At 34.3% G+C, this 24962-nt stretch overlaps 1 protein-coding gene across 4 annotated transcripts in view; it reads right to left on the bottom strand.

Moving 5' to 3' along the window:
• Positions 1-24962, bottom strand: part of LOC145331655 (nephrin-like) — a 201113-nt gene that overhangs the window by 53532 nt on the left and 122619 nt on the right. For all 4 annotated transcript variants that reach the window (XM_080176434.1, XM_080176433.1, XM_080176432.1 and 1 more), the window contains 4 exons: positions 23544-23631; positions 19259-19330; positions 7389-7437; positions 6456-6561 (listed from right to left, as the gene is read on the bottom strand). In XM_080176434.1, coding sequence (XP_080032560.1) covers positions 6456-6561; positions 7389-7437; positions 19259-19330; positions 23544-23631 — 315 coding nt within the window. The remainder of the gene's footprint in view (positions 1-6455; positions 6562-7388; positions 7438-19258; positions 19331-23543; positions 23632-24962) is intronic.

Genomic DNA, 24962 nt, shown 5'->3' on the forward strand with positions numbered 1-24962 from the left:
CCAACATCTGTACCCCACCACTCTCTGCTTCTTCATACAAGATACTGCTTCTGTTATTACTTTGGCCTACTGTGTTGAGCACAGTGAACATCAAACACATGCCAGGTCACAGACCCCTGGTCCCTGAGATCCCCTTGTCTGGAAGGGTGACTGAATGTCCGCTGCACAGCTCCTGTTCAGTTGGTGCTCAACGCACGAGAAATAGCAATACCGGACTGGGGATTGCTGAACCTGTAGGTGTCCGCCTGGGGGTGTTGAATGATGCAACTGAGCCTAATGAGAAGGTGACAAGCTTCAGAGACTTAGTGGCCAGCCCCAAGATGGACACTACCACCAGAACTGAGACTCCAAAGGGGCCCAGCCCTAGGGCCAGTACCACCTGTTTCTGGGGTGGAAAGGTCCTCCCTGGCGCTGGCCTCACCAAGCTGGAGGATGGGGAGCTGTCCCAGGGGAATAGGCTCTTCACCCAGATGCCCGACGCGTACCTGGGGGTGGGGGAGCCGCCACCCAAGCCTCCCTGGGAGCCCCCAGGCATGGAACGACTGGAGACCGGCCTAAGGATGGGGACTGGTGACCTGCTGCAGTGGAAGGCTTTACCCAGCACGGAGGGAGCAGGGTTGACCAGCAGCAGTGAGGCTGTTCCCCCACACTCCAAGACCAGATGCCTCTACTCTGTTGAACCACTGCACATGTCCCAGCCAAGTTCCCCCATGCTGCTGAAGATGGAGGCCCACCAGGATGCAGAGCTCCAACTAGGGAAGTCAATAAGAAGGCCACCCCCTGCCAAAACCAGAACCACCGCAGGGGCTCCCCACCAGCAGCTGACGGAGCCTGGCAGGGACGCAATACCAGCTGGCAACTCTGGCCCAACTCAGGTGGCTACCAACAGTCTGCTGGCAGTCCAGAATACAGTTCAGGCTACCATCAGTATGGCATCTTCTGGGCCTTGCTGGTTCACCTGTGGGTACCTGTCCACACACTGGCCACAGGTACCCCCCAGAGATCATAGCCCCCTTTCCGACTGGCACCATCAACGGCCTTTGCTACCAACTACCTGGCGTACTCAGAGGCAGGATCCCTCATGTGGAGAAGCACCTGCAGAAGCTAAGGCCGAGGCTGGCCTCGCCACCCAGGAGAGGAGAGCCGCTGTTGGATGGAAGGAACCTGTGTGTATGGGGAGGAGGCTGAATGTAACCAAGGAGCCACCACAAGCAGCCCAGCACCGCCTGACCCCTAGTAGGGGAGACCCTGTTTGTCAGCTGGTGCCCCAACTGGAGGAGGAGAGACCTGGCAGGTTGATACACCCTAGGGAAGCCGGCCTGATGGGACCCAGCTGGACTAAGGGGCGCTGCCGCTTCAACGGCCACACAGCCGCCAAGTGTAGAACCGGTTGGGACCAGGCAATGAAGAAACACCAGGCCGCCCAACAACCTGCATGCAACCAGTCTGACACCCAGGTCCACCTGGAGGGAGATGCCCAGCCGTTACCCCAACCAGCTGCCGCCGCTGGGGCCGCGGCTACCCAAGAGTCTGTGTCTCAGATTGGGACCATAGTGGCCAGGATCAACGTGCTGGGAGGAGCGGCTGAACCCAACCGGGTTGGCCTGGACCTCAGCCTCAACCACAGGGGACCGGTGTCCGTAACCCCTGTCACCCCCAGCAAGAGCCGAGGGGCGCTACCCAGCGCCACCGGGACGGTGTACGGGGAGGCCCTGGCGGCCGCCGAGTGGGAGAGGCAAGAGGCGCTAGCCAGCGAGTCTGAGTCGATGTATGGGACGCCAACCGGCGTCGCCACCTGGAAGGAACGAGAGGTGCTTCCCTGCACCACCAAGCTGATGTCTGGGGCGACAACCGTCGCCGCCACCTGTGAAGACTGGGGGGGTGCTATCCAGCGCCCCACGCTGGTGCCTGGGGCGACAACCGTCGCCGCCACCGAGAGACCTGGACCCCTGTGAAGACTGGGGGGTGCTATCCAGCGCCCCCACACTGGTGCCTGGGGCAACAACTGTCGCCGCCACCGAGATACCTGGACCCCGGAATGAGCCCGCAGCCCCAGAGGAAGGGGTGACACCCGTCACCCCCAGCCAGCCAGAGCCCCCAGCCAGCAGGGAGAGTCCAGCTGTCCCTCACCCTCAACTGCATCCAGCTGTCTACCTCCCTCAACCAAGCCAGGGTAATTGTATTGCACTGGTGTACCAGGAAGTTTGGGCTGGGCCAAACTTGCCTGCGCCCCCTGCATCTGCCCCAGGAACCAGGATATCAGCCATTACCAGCCAAACTGAAGAAGCTTTGACCGCTGCCTTGGGAGTATCTCAACTAGATGCGCCAAGTGCCGAGCCTAACCATAGAAGTAGAGGATCCCCAACAATTATGTCTACCCAAGATGGAGACGATGTGCCTGGACCCCTTCAGGCTAGGGGAGGAAATCCGGAGCCTTGTGCCTCCAGTCCACCAGCAGCAGTGGCCGTGGATGGGCCTGTCTCCCGGCCAACTAGAGCGGAGCCACCCTTGCAGATCCAAGACAGCCTCCGGCATAAGGGATGGACTGTTACCTTCCCCTACCCCGCAGGTCTGACTGCCATGCACCACCCTGCCAATGTCCAGGATGAGCCTGAGGGAGGCAACGCTCCTACAGTATGGCAACCACCACCTGCCCGCGTTGACAGAGACCCTGGAAGCCGAATGAACCTGACCAGCCCCGAGGGCGAAGAAGCTGCGCCTGCATCCAGTAGCCAGCCTGCCAGCAGCAAGGTGACCAACACGATGGAGACCACCAGCCCAGTGGAGAAACCTGAAGAGGTGTATACCAGGCGGCTGTTGGTCCAAGCCCCCTCATGTGCTGTGCCACCCCTGGAGGTTGCCAGGGTGGCCTCAGAGGTACACATCCAACGGCCAGAACATCCCACAGGACCAGCTACTCCAGCAGATATAGCAGATTCCGTTCGACCTGGGGAGGGCTGGAGTCCACCACCGTTCAGCAGCTGGTATCCTGGCGGACCCATTCCACAAGGACAACAAACTGAAGGCCGCAACCACTGTCGGAAGTCTGGCGGTGCAGACAACCCCTCCCAGCCTTCCAAGGGGAGAGTTGTGGTATGCGGCAACTCTGGACCATGCAGAAACCAAGACATTATAGTGATGCTACGCACCCAGCTAAATCCTGTTATTCTACAATTGTAAAGCCACCTGAAAATATGTCAGATAACGGTATTGATTTCATCTCTCAGTTGTCCTGCAAATGGAGGGAGGGGTGTTACCCCTCCCTCTCCCATCTTAAGCACCGGAACCTTCCCCTTCAACCACCAAGTTATCAGCACCACCTCAACCCTGAGGATAAAGGATCTAAGCCTTCCCTCACCTGATAGAATCACCCCCACACAGACTGTTGTTGTCAAAGTAATCATCAAACCTTCCCTCTTTAGTACCCAGACCTACCACTCAACCCCTCTATGCTTATCTACCTATTGTGCTGTTCCATGGGCTATCCTGCTTGCCCCAGACAGGGATAGCCATCTACCTAACCATTGCAATTATCTATGTTTTACTGTATGATTTATCTTTAACTATCTTTATTCCTAATCCATATGTATTTATATTATGTTGTACAACTTTAGTTATCCTTAGACCTGCAATAAAGAAACAACTGAATAGACTATGTTTATTATTTAGTGATTGCTAGAGAAGCGTAGCTTCTCTATAGTATAGGTGTCCACGTCTGTTCACACTGCCGTAGTCTTTATTCGAACTCTGGTGTCTGCCATTTACCCTAGGCGGATACCACAATACGATGCTAGACTTAATTTTTTTGTATGGATAAGAACCGGTTCCTATCCACCGGATTCGAATGAATACGAGAAAAATACATATTTTGCTTTGGTCTAATTTGTGTTAAAAAATAAATTTGACCTTTTTCTACTTTGTTTTTGATTTCTTTTAACATTTGAATAAAACACATATAATCGGTTCTAATCCATGGGACATTAATCAATTTCGAAGCCATACTGGAAAATGTATTCTAAAGTATTACAGACCAACAAACAAAACATTTGTATAGTAGCTTTGCTTTTAAAAAAATCAAATGAAAGACTTTCTCTTTAAAGCATCTCTATTTTTAAAAGTTATTTTTCCTTTTTTCCAGGTTAAGGTCTGACTTTTCAATATTCCGTGGATGCATTCCAAGGGTGTATGGATGTGGCATTCTAAAGTTCTCTAATTTGTTCATGTTGGAATTAGGGGGGTATGAATGACGCAACTTTACTTATTTTGGCTAATTTTGTTCATGTTGGAATTCGGGGGGTAAGAATAACGCAACTTTACTTATTTTGGCTAATTTTAAAGTTTCTGAGAGGAAAGCACATAAATGCCGTTATCTTAAGTGAACTAAGTCACTGATAATAAGATAAGAATAAACAATATTCAAACATTAATTTTTTGGTTGGTTCATATATTGATTTATATTACTGTTATAGTTAACTAGCTAAGACAGAATCTCTGCTTTGATACGTGGTTAAATAATTTATTAAAGCCTAAAGTTGTGTCATCTTATTTTATTTTAAAGATATTATTTTAAGTATTATGGAATACTTGTTTCATTATAATCCCAAATATAAATCCAAAACCTTAGAAACATATGCTAGAACTTAAAACTAGAAATATTTGCCTATTGTCCTATAGGGTTTGACCGAGTAAGCATGCACTTCAGTAGCAAATTTTTTTTTCAGAGAAACACCTTATGTTGTATCCCATCCTCTAGATGTTATCCAGGTTTATAATCTTAACAAGGATAACAACATCCATAAGTAGTGAAAATAAAAGATTATTGATGGATAAAAAACATTAAACTAAAAAATCACAAAACCTTGTAAGATTTATAGCGTGAAAATCTAGGAATCGATCTAGCACCTCAACCAATTGTCAAATATTAATGAAAGTTTGTGGGGGTATGTAAATTGTGAACTTATTTGATCCCTAAAAATTTGAGAAAATCATGAAAACTTAAAAATGTAGGAATCGATTTAGCTCCTCAACCAATTAACGAATCTTAATAAAACTTGGTGATATTATGAAGAATGTTAACATAATTAATCTCTGAAAATCGCTATATCTTTTATAGAAGCTGAGAAAATCACATTTCCTCCTTTCTGTCTCTGACATACAGATGTACGGACATTTCGAATTATAGAGTAACTTCGCTACTAAAAATCCCTATAACCCTGTGGCTTTCAAAGTGATAATAGCAAGAAGTAAAAAAAAATATTCCAGAAAATTTGAATGTTTATCTAGTTTCTGTTATGTAACATGAAAATTCTTAAAATTTTAGCAAGGTCGTGTTTGGGTTTGGATATTGAAACCACTTGAGAAATCTGAATAATTAGCAGGGATATTAAGAGATAAGACAATGGATGATTAAATATTGTACATCCCCTTTGATAATAAACAAAATTACCCCTTCTAAAGAATACAATTTTTGGTCGAAAAGTTTTGATACTACTAGCCTAGAAAAAAACTAATTATAATTATTTTAATACTTTTATTACACAAAGATTTAACAAGGATGACAACATCCATAAAAGCGAAGTACTGAAACGGTAGGACATGCGGACATTAACACTTGTATAGTGTCAGAACTGAATAATTAGAATATAGATATAAATTATATCAAAATATAAATGTATAAGAGTCGAAGCAAAATTGTAAGTATATTTGTTGAAAAACTGCTTGATACCGGAAAATGTTTATGGACATTCTTACATTTTTAAGACTTGATTATAGAGTTGGTTCGCTTATAACATTATACTTTTTTGTCCCAGGAATCAACATACCAAAAATAAGATCAATTGGATGATTAGATCACTTAAAAATTTGATGTTAAAAAATAAAGAAATCAACATGTTTAAAATGGACGTACGGACATTCCTGTTAAGATTATAGAGTTGCTACGCTTTCTAAATCGTACCTAACTACTAAAGGAATCACCATGCAAAGTTTGAAATCGATAAGACAATTCTAACATGCCTAAATTAACGAAAAAAGATATCTGTCACGGACGTGCGGACGGACCGACCCTAATTATAGAAAAGATTCGCTTTCAAAAAGAATAGACAGCTAAACAGGAGAGTGAGACGGGCATATAAGCAAGTAGGTAAATTAATGCAATTAAACAGAAAAGATAGATTGACAAAGTTAAAAATAGATATAGACAGACAGATAAATATATACAGAAAAAATAGACATAGAAAGATAGATAAATACAGAAAAAAGATAATTATAGAAAAACAGATAGATAGATATATAAAATAGTTATAGAAAAGATAGATATTTAGATATTTTATCATTGATAATTAAAGAAAGGTAAAACACATTCAAGTTTAAGCTCAATTTGAATACTTTTGCGAAAAAAAATAACGGACACATGTACTTTATACAGAAGCCTCGCTACAATGGATTGTTTATACCTGGCTTATAGGAGTGGAAGTGGTAGACGTGTTGAACCTCCACTGGAAGGTCAGAGCCATGGAGGGGTTACTAACTACCTCACAAGATATAGCTGTTCGCTCATTTCTAAATAAGATTAGTTGTGTTTATTGTCAGTACAGTAATCATAAAATTTAATTATTTTGTTTTTAGTTTTGAATTTTATAATCTTTATATAAAGTAATAGGATCTCTTTCTGGCAATGTGTACCGCAGGATCTTTCTAACCGCTAAACTGATATGGTCACCCTTTACAGTGAAGGTTCTGTGGTGTGGATTAAAGAGAAGCTTTGCTCCTCTCAAAAGTAAATAGACAGCTAAATAAGGGTAAAGGCTAAAAGGGGTTAGCTGTCATAATAAAGTATGGCAAGATGCTGCTTGCAAATAAGAATGTGCAAATCAAAGGGTCTTTAGTTGGTATTTGAATTTAGCATAGCTAGGTTCGCTCCCTGTAGAATTGAGTCTCTAGGTGTGGACGCCACAGTTACTTTATAAATTCAACCCAGGATAATTACAGAGTAATCAGATATTGATATTATTACATGCATGTATTTTTATATAGTTAATAAAGTTCATGAACACATATTGTGAATATTTCATTGGTAAGAATAGCGACTCTTCTCTATAATTGACTATTGTCTGCTATACGTCCATAATACATTTCTCATAGGTCCTGGGAAGGTTTATAACTATTTTTGGGGAGGGTACCAACAACCTCCCAATAGAAATCACTCTTAGAACAAATAACCTTCTCAAAAAAGTTTTTTACTTTTTCTATTTAAACTTAGAATTTAAAATGTTAAATTAAACTAAATTTCACCATTTTTTTAAACTTTAAACTGAAATTAATACAAAAACCACACGCAGAAAAATTATGCTACTTTTAAAAAGTAAAAGCATAACAAATAACTATACCTGCCAACTCCATAGACAAATTGTTGATTTGGCTGACAATATGGAGCATCTGAAATAAGAAATACAATTTATTCATGATTTTAAAAGCGATTTAGAAAGCGTAGCAACTCTATATTCGTTACCAGAAAGTTCATTTTAAACATGCTGCTTTCTAACCTTTTTAATAACAATGTTTTATGTGATACATATTTATTTAATTATCTAACTTTTATAAATATTAATTCCTAATACAACAAGGTATAATGTTACAAGCGAAGGATCTCTATAATATTAATCAAGTCCTAAAAATGTAAGTATGTGTTAATGATAATTTAGCTACCGTTTCAGAGATTCTCTTTTATGGATGTTGTCATCCTTGTTTTTAACATCTTTAGTAGGAATCTCAATAATTTCAACTGTCTATTAAATGTCTTCTTAGACTTCACCATCGTTCAAGAGATCTGTTTCTATTGTAAAAATAATCATTTTGAAGGTAAAATTCTTAAGATATCATGGGTTATGTCAATATTTTCTTCCCCTTTAAATTGTTGAAAATCTATTTGTATAAAGTGTTCAAGTACTGAAAGTATAAAACTGGTTGAAAAGAATAAAGGAATAAGGATGATATTATTGTCAGTCAAAACTTTTCTATGCAAAAATATGCATATCTCAAAATTTGCTAATTCAGATGTTGGCTGTGCATATTTCTCATAATAAGAGAATAAAAAATTAGAATACACATCTTCAGACTAATTAACAATTGTACACTTAGACAATCACAAAATTCTAAACCTTAAACAGTATGTTATGTAATTTAGCACTGTGAAAATGGGAAACAGATAACAATTTTACTAATGCTTAAATAATAAACCCCTAATATAATCAACAACTCAAAGTTTTTTGCAATTCAGCTTAATGCTATCTCTTTTAGATTGTTACTCATTAACAGAACATGCAATTTTCAAGTTAGCACTTTTAAGTGATATCAATTTACAATGGGCTGAAAACATTCAGCCTACATTGCCATCAATTATTTTCCTAAAAACTTATCTTTTTATTCCCTCTTCTTTTTGAATCTAAGGTGCTTAACGAATAATTTTATTGTTGACAGTGTTGAGGAAAAAAATTTAAACTCAGATACATAAAACTTATCAGCAGGGTTATTTACAAAAGCAGACTTTAAAACTTTATTATTTGATCATTTTTGAGATAATAGTGAACATAATGATTTGAAACCTTACCAAATTTTGTTCAATTCAAATTTAATTTAGAGGCTTATCTGATTTTGTATAAAAAATGTGGTTGAATGAAAAGTGTTTGGTCCTGGTAGCAGTGCTAGTTGTGCATGCATCCACAGTAAAAACAATTATTTGCATCTCTCTCTCTTCTATTCTTTAAGTGTTTACACAATTAAGTCATTTCCAAGTTGGAACAATAATGTTTTAGTTATACTATTATTGTTTTAGTTAAAAACTAGGTGTTTAAAAGGGAAACATTATATTTATAATTCATTTAGCATTATTTCCTAGGGAAAAGTTTTTGGTCAAGAGATGGGCAATTGACAATAAAGGGTTGAATCATAGGATCATTAGACAAACAAGAAAACATTCCTAGCTTTTCCTCCAATAATTCTAGTCTACCATGGGAATATTTTTTTTGTCTAAGTCAAAGATTGTATAAAAAAAATTATGGAAAAAGGCAGTTAAATATTTCTGCAATTTACAAATTTGATGTTTGGCTAAGCTTATTTTTTGATTAATTATAACATAAAAAATAAATTTATTACTTTTCATTCAGAGGTTTTCAGTGAAGGTTTATTTCCTGCACTCAGCTTAGGCCCAGCTACACAAACTAAACTTTCATATTTGATGGCCTAAACTAAGTTGCCTAATTCTTTTCATTTTCCAGTTTTTGTTTCAACCTATAATTTTAAAATTCTACATTAACTTAACATTAAAATTCTACAGTAACTTTCTAAAACTATCATATTTGATAAGTATTTTTATTTTTATATTTTATAATCCTGTTTCTAATAGCAAGTAAAGAAACAATTTATTATATTGAAACTTTTCTTCATGTTTGGTATGAGCAGACTAATTTTGTTAATTATTTATGAGGAAAACCTAGGTACTTTGTCCTTACTTGAGACAAATTTACACTTTTAATAGTTTCTGAACCATATCATGCAACATTGTTATATAAAAAGGATGACAACATCCATAAAAGCGAAGCACTGAAACGGTAGAACAAACGGACATTAACACTTGTATAATGCAGAACTGAATAATCAGAATATAAATGTATAAGAATCGAAGCAAAATGGTAAGTAAAATTGTTGAAAAACTGCTTGATACAGAATAATGTTTATGGACTTACTTACAACTTTAGGATTTGATTATAGAGTTGCTTCGCTTATAAGATTGTACTTTGTTGTCCAAAGAATCAGTATACCAAAAATCAGATCAATCGGATTATTAGATCACATAAAAATTAGTTTTTTTAAAGTAAAAAATCAACATGTTTAAAATGGATGTACGGACATTCTGGTAATGATTATAGAGTTGCTACGCTTTCTAAAATCGTACCAAACTACTACAGGAATCACCATGCAAAGTTTGAAATCAATAGGACAATTATAACATGGCAAAATTAACGAAAAAAGCTATCCGTTACGGACGGACGGACGGACCGACCCTAATTATAGAAAAGCTTCGCTTTTAAAAAGATACATTATATTTAATAACACTTTCTGATCTGATGACAATTGTATAAGTGAGTCTGATGATTTCCCTTATTCCATATTGATTTACAGAAAAAAGTTATTTGTATTGTGTGCTTTTTGTATAAGATATGGTGTACTCTATTGCATTATGTAATAATACATAATATTTATTCCAAAAATGTTACCCTAAAACTTGGGATGAAAAAACTCATCTTTTGTTTGTCTTTCCATATTGTCTGTAATTTCATATTTCACTGTTTGATTTTAACAAATTAAAAGTAATACAATAATATCTACTAGCAGCTACGCACCCTAGAAGCCTCTAGGGGCACTTAAGGTAGGAGGAAAAAAATGGCGACCTCGTCATATTTTAAATTTAAGTTTCAAAAGAGTAAAAAAAATATTTTTGGTGGGGGGAGGGAGGTGAAGACACCCTCCCACAAATAGTTTAAAACCTTGCCAGGACCTATAAAAAGCTTCACTGTAAAGGAGAACAATTTCGGTTTAGCGATTAGCAAGATCCTTCGGGACAGACAAAAAAACGCTTACTACTTTATATAATAGGATAATACAAAGTAGAACATGTCTGTATGTGCATCCGTCTGTCTATTCATTAAGATCTCAGTAACCACTGAACCGATCAGATTCTACTCTTCAGGAAATATACCTACTGGTTCTGTGGTGGTTTTAGGCTATTTTCTTGGAGGGTGGGACACTCCCAACCCACCAAAAAACACAAAAAATACCACCCCATTTTTTTTAGGCAATTAATTTAAAATTTATGGTCGCAGCAACAGAAGTACTTAATATTTTTTTAAAAATTTCCTCTTGGGACAAAGCCCCTAGTGGCTAGGGGCGAAGTCGCTGGTTACAATATAAAATAATACATAAAATTTATTATAAAAATGTTACTCTAAAACTTAGGATGAAACAAATCATTGGTAGTTTGTTTTTCCATAATGTCTGTAATTTCTTATTTCGCTGTTTGATTTTAACAAATTAAGAGTAATACAAAAATATTAAAATATAATGAACTGTTAAACACAATAAAATATACTATGATCAAAATGAATTAAAAATTGCAGTTTATGTTAGATAATTCTAAGTTTCTGGCTATTAGATTGCTGTTACTGTGCTACTTAAAAACAAAAGTGTCCCAATTAATTATTGGCCAAGAGAATTGTTTAATTTTTTGTGGATTAGTAAACTAAAATATGGATTTATGTATTTTTTCGGTGACAGTTGCAACAATTTTCAATAATAAATCATTCAAATCCACAAATATACAAAAATACAGTAATGTAAAGCTTAATTTGTGTTAATATTGAATTAGCTTCAAGTATAATGGTAGTAATGAAAATCTCAAGTCTGAACAAATTTGTATTAAATGCATTTGTTGTTGAATTATTGATAAATGATTTATTTTTCTTGCACGCTTTAAATCATTTAAATAGAAAATATAAGCTGTATGACACTTGAATTATGATTGATGGGCAAATAATCTAGTTATTATTTTATTTCATTACAAAGTATCCTAATAAGTAAACATACTACTAGATTTTTTAAATATTTTAATTATTTTGTAAACTAAAAAGATTGACAGTTAAGATATCACATTGGATATTTATTACATAAACATATCACCATATGTTTATAATAATAATTTCATATTCCTAAGCTTAAGAACATTGGGGATTTTTAATTGTATTTTGATTGGTTGGTTCATTAAGTTCTTAAGTACTCAGTAGGATTCCAGTTTGGTTCCAATCTTGGCACATGTCCTAGCCACCTTAGCATTTAATAAAAGCAAATATTGCATTCTTATTTATTACTTATTTGCACACATCATAGTAAACAGCATGAAAACAAAGAAAGTGAAGGTCAAGGACTAAAAAGATTAAAATGCTGATATATTTATTCTCTAAATAATCTATGCATTATAAATATTATTTGCTTTCAAGATAGCCTTTCTATTATTTTAGAATTTTAATGTTATTTTTTCACGAAATCACATCAATTTTTTTGCCTTTTGATACTTATATTCAGCTGTTATATTGTATTTAGAATATAACATAAACCCCTTTAACCTTCTTAACCCTCTCTATTTATCTCTTGCCCTTATACCAATGCCAATAGAGTTAACTAAGTAGAAACCTTAATATGAGTACAAATATTGAAGTTATGTTTCCTCTTCTATCATGAAACATTACTGATGTCAAACCCAAGAAATAACAAAATTGTTGCTAAGTGCATGGCTTAATTACTAAGGGAGATAAAACGGTTTCTCTCACCATGTGTATGTCCCGTAAGATCTTGTAAACAGGACAGTTTTCAGGAAAGTTTAGGCTTGGTCCGGTTTTAGGTTATTTTTGGAAAGACAGAGAGGGTTAGTACGATGATCCCTTTAGTAGACATTTAAACCAAAGAAATTAAGATATCTTGAATTACGGACAAAGACACAGACGGAAGTCTAATAATATTTCTTCTAATACATGCATTACATTCTATATTAGTATTTGTTTATGTATGTATAGTGTATACATAATGCATATGAAGAGAGAAATAAATAAATATTTGGATATCAATAATAATCACTCATAGCATTGGTGACAGGGATCTAAAGGGATAAGACAATGGCCGATAAATTGATGATACACAAAATTACCCCTTTTGTAGATTATAATTAGTGGTTGAAACGTTTGAATACTCAACTTCATGAGCAAACCAATAAAAATTCACAAAAGTCCCCAAAGTTGTTAAGCCAAAGAACAAGAAAAATTTGGGAACTAGTGAAATAATAACCCATCTCATTGGTGAGCTCTATACTTGTCACGGAGAGGTTTCAATATTAGAAATAACAAGTACAGTTATGTCAACTAGTTGCTTAAAAATTAAAATACTAATCCTATTATATACAATAGTAAGTTTTTTTTGTCTATAGCTTATGACTGTTTTGGTTCTCTGTTATTGTTAAGCCTCATATAATGGTTTTAGGCTATTTTGGTTTCAGATTAAAGTCTTGGGAAAGTTTTAAGATATTTTTAAGCTACTTCTAATTCAGAGCACTTATATACTAGGGGTGTAGCCGCTAGTTGTATTATGGTAAATGGTAAAAATGGTAAATCAATTTTTACAATTATGTATACAGACCCTTAAGATATAATACAATGAACGATAAAAGTTAGTAAACACCCTAATAATATTAAGTTAAAAAGCCATAGAATACAAGGAATAAAAGAATGTCCGTTAATATCTCAAAAACGACTAGACATGTTTATCAAATAAAGTAGTAAAAGAAATAAATAGATAGATTATTAAAAAAATGCTTTTGTTTCAATTTTCAAAGAAGAGATAAAGATAAATCTGTGTATCATATTTTGCACAATATATTAGAAACATAAATCATGGAGCTGTCAATAAAATATAAATTAAGTGTAGAAATTTTGGCTGGAGAATATTTAGTCCATATGGTAACTATTTTTATGATTTCTTAATAAATAAGATTTTATTACATTATATGCAGTTCCTATAACCAATAAGTTATGGTTAAATAGTAGAGTAACAGCAAAAGTTTTACTGTAAATCTTTTGTAATTTTAAATCTAGAAACCAACCTTTTCTCAATCATCCTTCCCCCCGCCCTTTCTTAGATTTCCCCATCTCCAATTGCCACTTCATTTCCCCCTATTAAAAAGGAAATGGATATGTATGTATAATTAAAATTATTATTACAAACTATAACAAATGTATAACAAATACATAAACACTAATTAAATGTTTAATAAAAAATATTTTTGTTCTAATTTGTTAAATTTCTCTGTAATGTTCATTTACTTACATTTTTGTTTAGACTTATATACTTTTAATTTCCTCATTAAGTTCTGACACTCTTTAATTCTTTGTATTCGTTTTTCAAAATTTTAGAGCTTCGCTTTTAGGGCTGTTGTCATCCTTGTTTTCAGAACATTTGTCACACTCCCTGACCATTTATTGTTATTGCTCACATTCAGATTGATTTCCCCCCATTTTTCTGCAGGGATATTAAGGGATAAGACAATGGAGATGAATATATATACATAACCAATAATCATAAACAAAATTATTCTTTCTGTAGATTACATCATTGGTTGAAAATTTTGTACACTAATAATTTTACCAACCATCAAAGTTAAATATTGGGTACCGGTGTAATTTTCAGTTCAATGTCCCCTCCCGCCCTGATCTTCTTCAATATTTTTGAAAGCGAAGCTTTATTATAATTAGGGTCGGTCAGTCCGTCAGTCTGTCAATCCAGCAGTCCGTCCGTCCGTAACGGATAGCTTTTCTCGTTAATTTAGGCATGTTAGAATTGTCCTATCGACTTCAAACTTTGTATGATGATTCCTGTAGTAGTTTAGAAAGCGTAGCAACCCTATAAACGTTGCCAGAATGTCCGTACGTCCATTTAAAACATGTTGGTTTTAAACTTTTTTAATATTAATTTTTATGTTATATAATTATCTGATTGATTTGATTTTTGGAGTATTGATTTCTATTACAATAAGGTAAAATATTATAAGCAAAGCATCTCTATAATCAAGTCCTAAAAATGTCAGTATGTCTTTAAACAGTATTCTGTATTTTAGAAATTTTGCAACATATTTACGTAGGTATAATTTTGTCAATCATTTCGTCTGTCATATCGTTTCAGAGCTTCGCTTTTATGGATGTTGTCATCCTTGTTTTATGTGTTATTATTCCCTGTCTCTTTATTGGGTGCAAAGTTACTCTTTGACTTATTTAGTCACTTTAATAGCGGTTACGCCCCTAAAGGCCTATAGGGGTCGGGGAGTAAACCCTCCCCCATTTTTATTTTAGTATTAAAAAGATGTAAAAAATATAATCTTTTGGTGTAAGTTTATCTTTTCTAGGAGCTATTTCTCTTCGTCTTTTTTATAAATATATAATAGTACATTTTATATCCGCGTAAAGCTGTTTATATTACGTTGCGAAAAAAAATTATCAAACTTGTCTCCGTAGTTTGTGGATATAATTATCCTTGTCAATTTACACAGTTATCCTGTCTTATGTCGCCATAGGGGTGCCCGCGCACTAATTCATTCATTTATGATTCAAAGATACTTTAATTAATGGTGGAAAAGTATACACACTTTTACTTTGTATAGTCCTACGAAGTATACCTCCAAATTAAATTATAATTATTTTTATAAAACTTATCTTTGTAGCCTTCAGACATAACTGTCCTTGTTAATTTACAGAGTAATCCTGTCTTATAACTCAATAGGGTGCCCCTGCACTAATTCATTCATTTATAGAGATGATACAATAACAAATATGTATCTAAAAAATCTATTTATTTTAAAAGGGGTAGTTGCACGAAGTGCATTTAAACTTAAATTTAGTTAACTGCATGATTTTTCCTGTTCAATGGTTTATTAAAGGTCCTAAACAGATTTTAATCATCCAATAAATTGAAGGGATAGTTGCATGAAGTGTATTTTAAAAATTATTTCAAGCATAAGTTACAAGTAACCATCAAACATATATAAATATTGTATTTTAATAAATGACAAACAATTAGACATCACTAAATTTGTCGTCACGCTGTTTTTGTGAAAATATTAATTGCATATATCACAACAATACGACTTTCAAGTTTTTTAAAGATATTTTAAAAACTACATGGTAGAAAATTGAAATTCTTTCAAAAATATGCCCTTTATATGTATTTTAAACCATTGAACTGGAAAAAATATACAGTTCACTAAATTCAAGTTTAAATGCATTTCGTGCAACTATCCCTTTAATTTATTGGATTAATAAAATCTATTTAGGACCTATAATTCAGTAGATATATTGACAGGGGAAATTTTTTTCTAATATGAACCTCATTTATTGGCCACATCGTTGCATGATCCAGTAGGATAGGAATGGATGGGGTAAAGGAGATTGAATGGGGGGTATCGTTATCTTATCCAGCTGTGTGTTTCACTTTATAGAAGTACATAAAATTGTGGTGCAACATCCAAGTAATTATATATCGATTCTTAACTATTACCGGTTGCCTAGCTTTGTAAAATATACAAACACAATCATATTATGAGATGAAAAAAAAACAAATTGAACAAAATGAAAAATATTTTGTATAATATCCATAAAAATGTGTAAATAAAACAAAAAAAGAGCATTGTAAAATAATTTTATAGCAGAGATTTCCCTAAAAACAAATACAGTTTTTAATGTTTTTCAGAAACCAGGGGATGGCAGAAGCTTTTCATATTGCCTATAGAAAATAACACCATACTGGCCTAACATTGGTCAATTAAAATGTATACTGGTCTGACATTGGTAATTTTATCTGTGTATTGGTCATTTGTATTGTATGACGTCATTGTTTCTTGGGAACTATAAACAGCTATAAACAACTAAAATTCCTCAAAGTTTAATAATAATGTTTTCTTGGCTCAACAAATTTGGGGACTTTTCCTGAATTTTGATTGGTTGGTTTATTAAGTTGAGTGTTCAAATGTTTCAACCACTAATTTTGATCTACAGGAAGACTAAATTGTGTTTTATTTTGGATGTACATCAATTTTTTGGCCTTTGTCTTATCCCTTTAGATCCCTGGTTCATTTGCACGTCGCTTGATTGGTTCTATAAAATATATGTATTGCCATGCCCTAGCTTAATTAAAACAGCTAAAAATACAAAAAAAGTAATCTATCGGATTTAATGGGTAAAATTTAAGGCTGCACATCCTTGTCTATTGCTATGGTACTATGGAAGATAATCCAAAAGGTAAACATATCATGGAGTCCTTACCCCACCTAATCTCATAAATACAATATGCTACCACAATGGATATAGGATCTACGTGGATATGTTGTCAAGGCAAAATTTGTCGTCAATTTAGCTTGCTGCTATGGACCGTTTTTTGGTCAGTTAATTCAGTAGAAGGGTAAAGGATGAGGTAAATGGGGTGGATGGGTGGTTCAGTTATTTTAGCCAGCTACGAGCATCACTTTAACAGAGTATAAGGATATCATCTGGTGCAACATCCAAGTGATATTATATTGATTGCTACTACATACAGATACTGGGAAAATACAATGGATGATAATTTTAAACGTTTTGACACTAAACTTAATGAACCAACTAATCTAAATTCAACAAAAAGTCTCAAAAGTTTTCAAGTCAACGAAGAAATTTAATTATTTTTTTTTAAAAGTCCTCTCCTCCGTGACTCTACAACTTTATCATAAAGTGTCTTCTTAATATCAAACTATTATTTTATTCACCCTCCCCTCCATAAAACAGGGTTTATTAAACTTTATTGAAACAAGTACAAATCTGTTTCAAAATTGCACAGCTTTATCTTTATTTTATATTAAATATTAGTAAGTAGTATACAATAAAACATACAGAAACTCAATTATTTACGAATAATTAAACATTAAAAAAAAAATTTTCTTCGTTTTTTAAAACACATAATCTTTTTATCTATCAGTATTAAACACAATGAATCTTTTTATCTATCAGTATTAAACACAATGAATCTATCTATCTATCTTCATGATATGATATAATTTTGAATCTATCTATCTAACCATCTAACTTACTCCCTGTATGACGCTTAGGATATAGGAAACCACTGAACTGTTAATGTTTTGCTTCTCAGTTAATGTACATACTGGTCCTGTGTTGATTTTAAGCAATTATCCCCATAAATAATGATCAACTCTTCTCAAAAAATATCTGTGATAGATACTGAAACTTTCTATAGGATATAATATTATATTTAATCTATCTATCTAAATGATATGAATTTATATTGAATCTATCTAACTATATATAAATAATATATGAAATCTATCTATCTGTATAATATGATATTATATTGTCTCTAATCCAATAACCCTTGATTAAAGTGGACTATGAGAGTTATTGTTCAAACAGTATTGCATACGAATCAAAAATAAAAAAATAAGTGGCTGATATTTTAGTATAATAAAAAGCAAAGATAGGCACTCCCAAAATATTTCTTATTTTATACCACCCCCCCCCCCCTCTAATTACAGTTTACCCCAACCATTTAGAGGGGGTATTTAACCCCCCCCCCCCAAATCAAATTACTCCCCTTGACAAAATTTTAACCCCCCCTCCCAAAAAAAGCTTGGACACACCTGGCTTCAAGCTGTGTTTGGAAATTTTAAAGGATTTTTTTTCCTAATATCTTTAATATAAAGTTATATCAATTGAATCTTGAACCATGTAGTCAACCCGTAACATTAACAAGGATGACAACATCCATCCAAGCGAAGCTCTAAAACGGTTGGACAAACGAACATTAAAACTTGTAGAGTGTCAGAACTAAATACGCAGATTATTAATACATAAGTCTAAACAAAACTGTAAGTAAATTTGTTGCAAAACTACTTTGTTTAATGACATACTTACATATTTAGGATTTGATTATTGAGATGCTTCGCTTATAACCGTTAACGACATACGGACCCTAATTATTGATAAATTTTCTTTTAGAATTTCTATATTATAATTTTGTAATATTGAATAAACACTCTTTACATAAGCAAACACATAAAAAATATGTTCAATCTTTTTCCTTTTTTTATGCATTAATATCAGAATCTAGTCCTTTTTTTCACTAGATAAATGTAATCATTGATTTTATGCAAATTAAACATTTTAATTAAAATTTGTTTTCTTTTTATTAAGGTTTTATATTCCCCTGAAAACAACTCATTGAATCCAAGACCTTTTTCTTTAGGTTCTAATTGTGGATGTTTAGCCCCTGTTTATGGTACAAGGCATTTATCACGATCTTTGTATGAAAGTCACGCGTATGACATTGCACCAATGCAGACTAAACGCAGTTTGGATTTGAACCTTTCCAAAAACAAGCTTCGAAATCGAAAAATATCACCGAAAAAGCCCCATTTTTGGTATTTAAAATAACATGATAACAAACCAATAAAAATAGCAATTTGAAGCGATAGAAAGTTTTATGTTTGACGTCATAAAAATACGTTTAAATACGTTTGTTATGGGTTTCCTTTCCGATTTCTCCACTCATCTTTTCTTTTTAGACGTATTCTTGTGACGTCACACATAACACTTTCCAGCGCTTCAGGAAATAAAATTGTACTTACATCTGACATTGAGGGTGACGGGGTTGCTGACACCATCTCCTTCGGTGTTGTGCGCCAGACAGGTATAGATTCCTAAAATATATACATATTTGCAGGGATCTAAAGGGATAAGAAAATGGCTGATAAATTTATGTACATTCCCAATGATGATACACAAAATTACCCCTTCTGTAGATTACAATCAGTGGTAGAAACGTTTAGTAACACTTAACTTAATGAACCACTAAAAATCCCTAAAGTTGTTAAGCCAACGATTAGGAAAACGTTATTATAAAACTTTGGGGACTGGAATAATAAACAGCCCAATGAACCCAACCTCCCTGCGTAAATTTAAGTTCAAAAAGGTTTAGTTAGTTATTAGTTATTGAAGTAAAGGATATTCCCATAGGAAGATAATTAAAGTTCCTCAACAGGTGGTAAAAGGGAAAAGTAGGTTGCGGGTAAAATCTGTAAAGGTTGTGAGTTTTAAGTTAAAACAGTAGTAGAACGATAAAAAATTATGTTTCTAGCTATCAAATGCTCCGAAGTTTACAAAGAGAGAGAGAACAATGGGCTGTATATTACTCAAAAGTCCCCAAAGTTTTATACTAACGTTTTCTTATTCGTTTAATAAACAAGTTCGGGGACTTATGTGAATTTTACTTGTTTCTTTTAGATGAGTGTTCAAACGTTTAAACCACAAATTTTGATTTACAGACGAGGTTATTTTGTGTATCATCATTGAGAATGTACATCAATTTAACCAACATTTTATTATCCCTTCAGATCCCTTGAAGTTTAGCAAAATATTTGCTATCAAAAGTTATGTTTAAGTCAAGGTGACATTAATTCATTCTTATTATGTTATGCAAAAAATATAGAATATACGTGGATATTATGACAAGGAGAAAAATTATCATCGATTTATAAGTTACTAAAATGAACATTACTTATTTATCAGTTGGCTCATTCAGTAGAAGAGAAGGGTATGGATCAAGGAGGTTGATAAGAGTTATCGTTATTTATCCAGCTAGGAGTTTCATTTTGTTTAGAGACAACCAGATTTAAGATTTAAATTATGATAAATCCATTGTTTATGCTATGACACCTAGCTCTTGCCCCTGCATAGATAACAATAAAAGTTGCAGCATCCATCTAAAGGGTATCTAGGTAACATATTGCTATCTAAAGAATGTTTCTATAGACATAATGTTTATATAATCACAGTATGTTTTAACTCATAAAAGACTGAAATTGTGATGTGACACAACTAAGGCAAATTCTTCGAGAAACCCGCCAAAGGTATCTAGGTAACATGTGGCTTTAATATCCTCAATGACGTACGTGCAAAGTTTACAAAATTAAATGTCCACTCAAAATAGTCAACAACAAATTTAAACTGACTTTACATAGCAAATATTTGGTATAAAAGGGCAGGTTTCATGCTAGTATATTCAAAAAGAAGCCACCCTTTCTAGTACGCCTCAAGGGTGTAATGTAGTAACTTAAAAAAATCATGTATAATCATGGAGTAGGGTATGACATTTAAGTCAGGAAGGTTTTTCCCACCGTTCCCCTTAAAAAAATAGCCTAAAGAAAACACAGGACCATAGGAATATTCCATGAAACAACGAAGACGAAAAAAGTCCCTCAATGACGTCATAAAAATGAGGGATGAGGAAAGAAGGAGTGGGGGAAAATCCCTAAAAAAGAGATGGATAATCCCTCGTTTTTATGACGTAACATGCTGATTTTTGAAGGACTTTATTCGTTTTCTGAAACAACCTAATCGAACAGACACGTCACATAGTTCTACTATATTTTCTATCATAAATTAAAACTTTTAAAAACTAGAATAATTTTATAATCATCATGTTCTACTGTATCTTTAAATGTTGTACCTATTTTTTTATTTCTTAGAAATAATTTTAATTAGTTTTTCATCATCGTCTAAACACCATGGGAGGTATGATATTGCAGAAATAAAAGCTCAACTTTTTTCATTCAACTGTCAAAATTTCAATTGGCTTCATTTTTATTCTCTTTTCCTGCACCTCTCCCCCCTTTTCAACTTAACTGCTTTATTCTTTATTTGTCACCCTTCTGAATTGTCCTACCCTTAATGAAAAAGGGATTAAGGAATAGAATATTTTTAAAAGTAGAATAACTCTGAATTTTCATCTGTCAAGGGGGATGATAGTTGGTCAGGGAGAGTTGATGGTCACTCTATAGTAATAATTAAATTAAATATGAATATTAAAAGGATGAATAACCCCCTAAGAAATAGCCTAAAACCATTATTGACCAAACAATTAAGGCATTCCTGAAAGGTAGACACCAACCGAACAAGCGAACAAGCGATAACAGCAAACTTTTCGCTGTAAAATTGTAGAATACTTTATTGTATGTCTTTGTATATAATAAAGCCATAATACTATAACTTAGATAAAATTTTGCTTATTTGATTTTTCCTTTTTCTCTGTTATTTTGGAAGAAGAATTATATATGACAGAAATAGTGAGAGAAAAAAAGAAAATATATTTCAAATTTGGCCGTAGAAATTCAATATGCTGCACTTTATATTCTTATGCTCTTTTTCAGGGTGGCTAAATATTCTTTCCAGTATGGCTTCGAAAGCGGTAAATGTCCGCTGGATTAGAACCGGTTCTCTGTCATACTGTAAAATCATGTATTGCAGACAATTTTCCGCGAATATTAAAATAGAATTTATAAAATTAATACCAATTTTGTTAGACCTGGCAATTTGCTAGCAGGCGAAAAGGGTCTCTACCACTTAGTTAGTCATTTAGGTAGTTGTTAGTATTACAAATCTATACTTATACATTTATTATTCAACTATTAACTAGATTGAGGAATGGCCGGGTGGAATATTCTCTCAAAAGCAAAGCCCAATCGGTCTTGGAGTCACCAAAGTGACGGACGGACAAAGAGCCATCAATCTACTTTGTATTGTTTATAACATTTTTTGTTTTGGTAAGTTTCTCTATATTATAAAGTATATTGTAAAGTAAGTAAAAGTTAATCTAAGGCAGGTTTTAAACGACACAACCCAATCTGTCCCGATTTTGTATCACTTTGAAAAGTGCGATTCCAGTTACGTCATATACGTTTCGGGAAAGAAAAAGGGAGGGGGGGAAGAAAATCTCTTCAAAAGAGATGGGAGAAAAGGGAAGAGATTTTCTTCCCCCTTTCCCTTTTTATATGACGTCACAGGAATCAAAAGTGATACAAAATCGGGACAGATTGGGTTGTGTCGTTTCAAACTATTTTTTTGGTCAGGTGGAGATCAATAAACCTTTCTTTAAAGTTCACAAAATTTTAAAAATTTGGCCACCTTGATGCGTATGCACAATAAAGTACCCTGGAGGGAGGGGACATTGGGCTGTTTATTACACTAGTCCCCAAAGTTTATAATAGTGTTTTCTTATTTGTTGACTTAACAACTTTGGAGACTTTTAGTGTCAACTACTAATTGTAATTCACATAAGGGGTAACTTTGTGTATCATCACTGGGAATGTACATAAATATATCGGCCATTGTCTTATCCCTGACAACGCACAAAAAGAAAGATGTATATTCCACATTTATTCTCTATATTTCAAAAACGCCTTCAAATATTTTTTTTTTTAGAGAATGACTATGGATTTTAATCTGTATTCATTCTGAAATAATGCCATTTGAATGTATTAAAACATATAAAATAGTTAAAGGTAAGGAGACATGTATTGGTTTAGGAAAGAAAGCAAAATTATTAATGATAATGACTTCTTGATAACATTAGTGTTATCAAAGAGTCGATTTTTGTGTAATATGTTGGGATATCGTTATCTTTAATGCAAGATAGATGACAACATCCATTAAAGCGAAGTTTAAAATCGATAGATCATTTCAAACATACTCAAATCAACGATAAGAGCTATCTGCCACCTATGCAATGTACAAACGTTCGGACAGACCTTAATTATAGAAATTATAATGCCTATGCAAATGACGTTGTACAATACAAATGACCAATGATAGGCCAATGCACAGACTAAATTACCAATGGCAGGCCAGTACTTATACATTCTAATTGACTAATGTAGGCCAGTATGACGTCATTTTTAAAGGCTCTATAAAAAGCTGATAGAAAAAAATAGAATATTCAGAAAGTATTATATTGTATTTTTAATTTTCATCTGTTCAATCATTTACCTCTCAAATCGTATGTAGACCTTAGCGCTTATTTTAGGTTAGGTTAGGTTAAGTAAAGGTACTATAAAAAGCTTGAGAAATAAACTGTACCTGATTGAAATCTGGCAATTTTCTGCAGAACTAGGCTTTGGTTACTGATGATAACTCCTAGTCCGATATTTTGCACCAATGTGTTGCCCTAAACAAAACAAAAATTATTAATGTAACATCTTGAAAATGATAGCTTTTCTAGTATCACTTTTTCAATGAATATTAATAGTAAAAATCACAACATTTACACCAGTTTCATTAGTCTAATCTTTGATTATGGCTTTGAAACTGGTAGATATCGGCTAGATTAGAACTGGTTTTAAACAAAAATGAAAAATCATGCATCGTATCAAAAATTAAATTAATACAAGTTTTGTTTGCCTGGGCCTTGGGCCCATCGGGACTAACAAATCTTAAATTAATCTTATAATTCTTAATTTGACTATCCAAGGAAAGCAGTTTATAATACGATGTGAAAAATAACTATTCCAGTATGGCTTTGAAACCGATAGATATCCGCTAGATTAGAACTGGTTTTAAACAAAACTGAAAAATTAGTAAAAAAAGCAAACATTTGATACCATTTTTCTTGGGAGAAAAGACTAGCATTAAATTTTCATTTTACTATTTGCGGAAAACTGTCTATAAAACAATAAATAAATATTATTGCATATATTATGTAAAACCAAATGATAAGATTGATTACATGTCTGTATGATAATGTAACTCTCTTAGCTAAGGAACCATACTTTATATAATTATATGTACACTTACAGGGTTAGAGGAACATTGGGCTATTTATTACACTTGTCCCCATAGTTTAAAAATAACGTTTTCTTATTGTTTGGCTTAACGAATTTGGGGACATTAGTGAATTTTGTTTGGTTGATTTATTAAGTTCAGTCCAACCACTAATTTTAATCTCCAGATGGGGTATTTTCGTTTATCATAATTGGGGATGTACACATATTTATCACAAACTGTCTTATCCTTTTAAATCCATGTTATGTACAAAATTACAAACACAAAATTACAAATACAAAATTTGAGAGAGGGAAACATTAAATTTTAAAAGTTTTAAGAATTTGGCAGGAACTTATAGTAAATTTTGAGTCATTGGAATTTTTGACGTCAATTGATGTTGCTTGTATAATCCCCAGACGTTGTATATTACGTTCCTCCATGATCAGTGGAGGAGATGGGGTGATTTCATAATGTTGAGGTATCGTTATATTAGCCAGCCGAGAGAAATATTTTATTAGCGTGTGTGAGAATCTCTTACAATATCTATGTTATTGTTGTTATTTTGTTTGTTATAAAAACAGTCTCTATCCAATGCACAGTGGGCCAGAATGGCCCAAAACGGTTCAAAATTCAATAACTCGAAAACTATTGGTTTTACAGGAAAAATTGTAAAATATGAAATGTCTATCTATGCAAAAACTAAAAGTTTGCTTATTTGTGTATACTCAGTTTTGG

Source organism: Acartia tonsa, chromosome 11 (genome assembly GCF_053477335.1).
Source record: "Acartia tonsa isolate MP-2025a chromosome 11, ASM5347733v1, whole genome shotgun sequence".
In the NCBI taxonomy this organism is placed as follows: Eukaryota; Metazoa; Arthropoda; class Copepoda; order Calanoida; family Acartiidae; genus Acartia; species Acartia tonsa.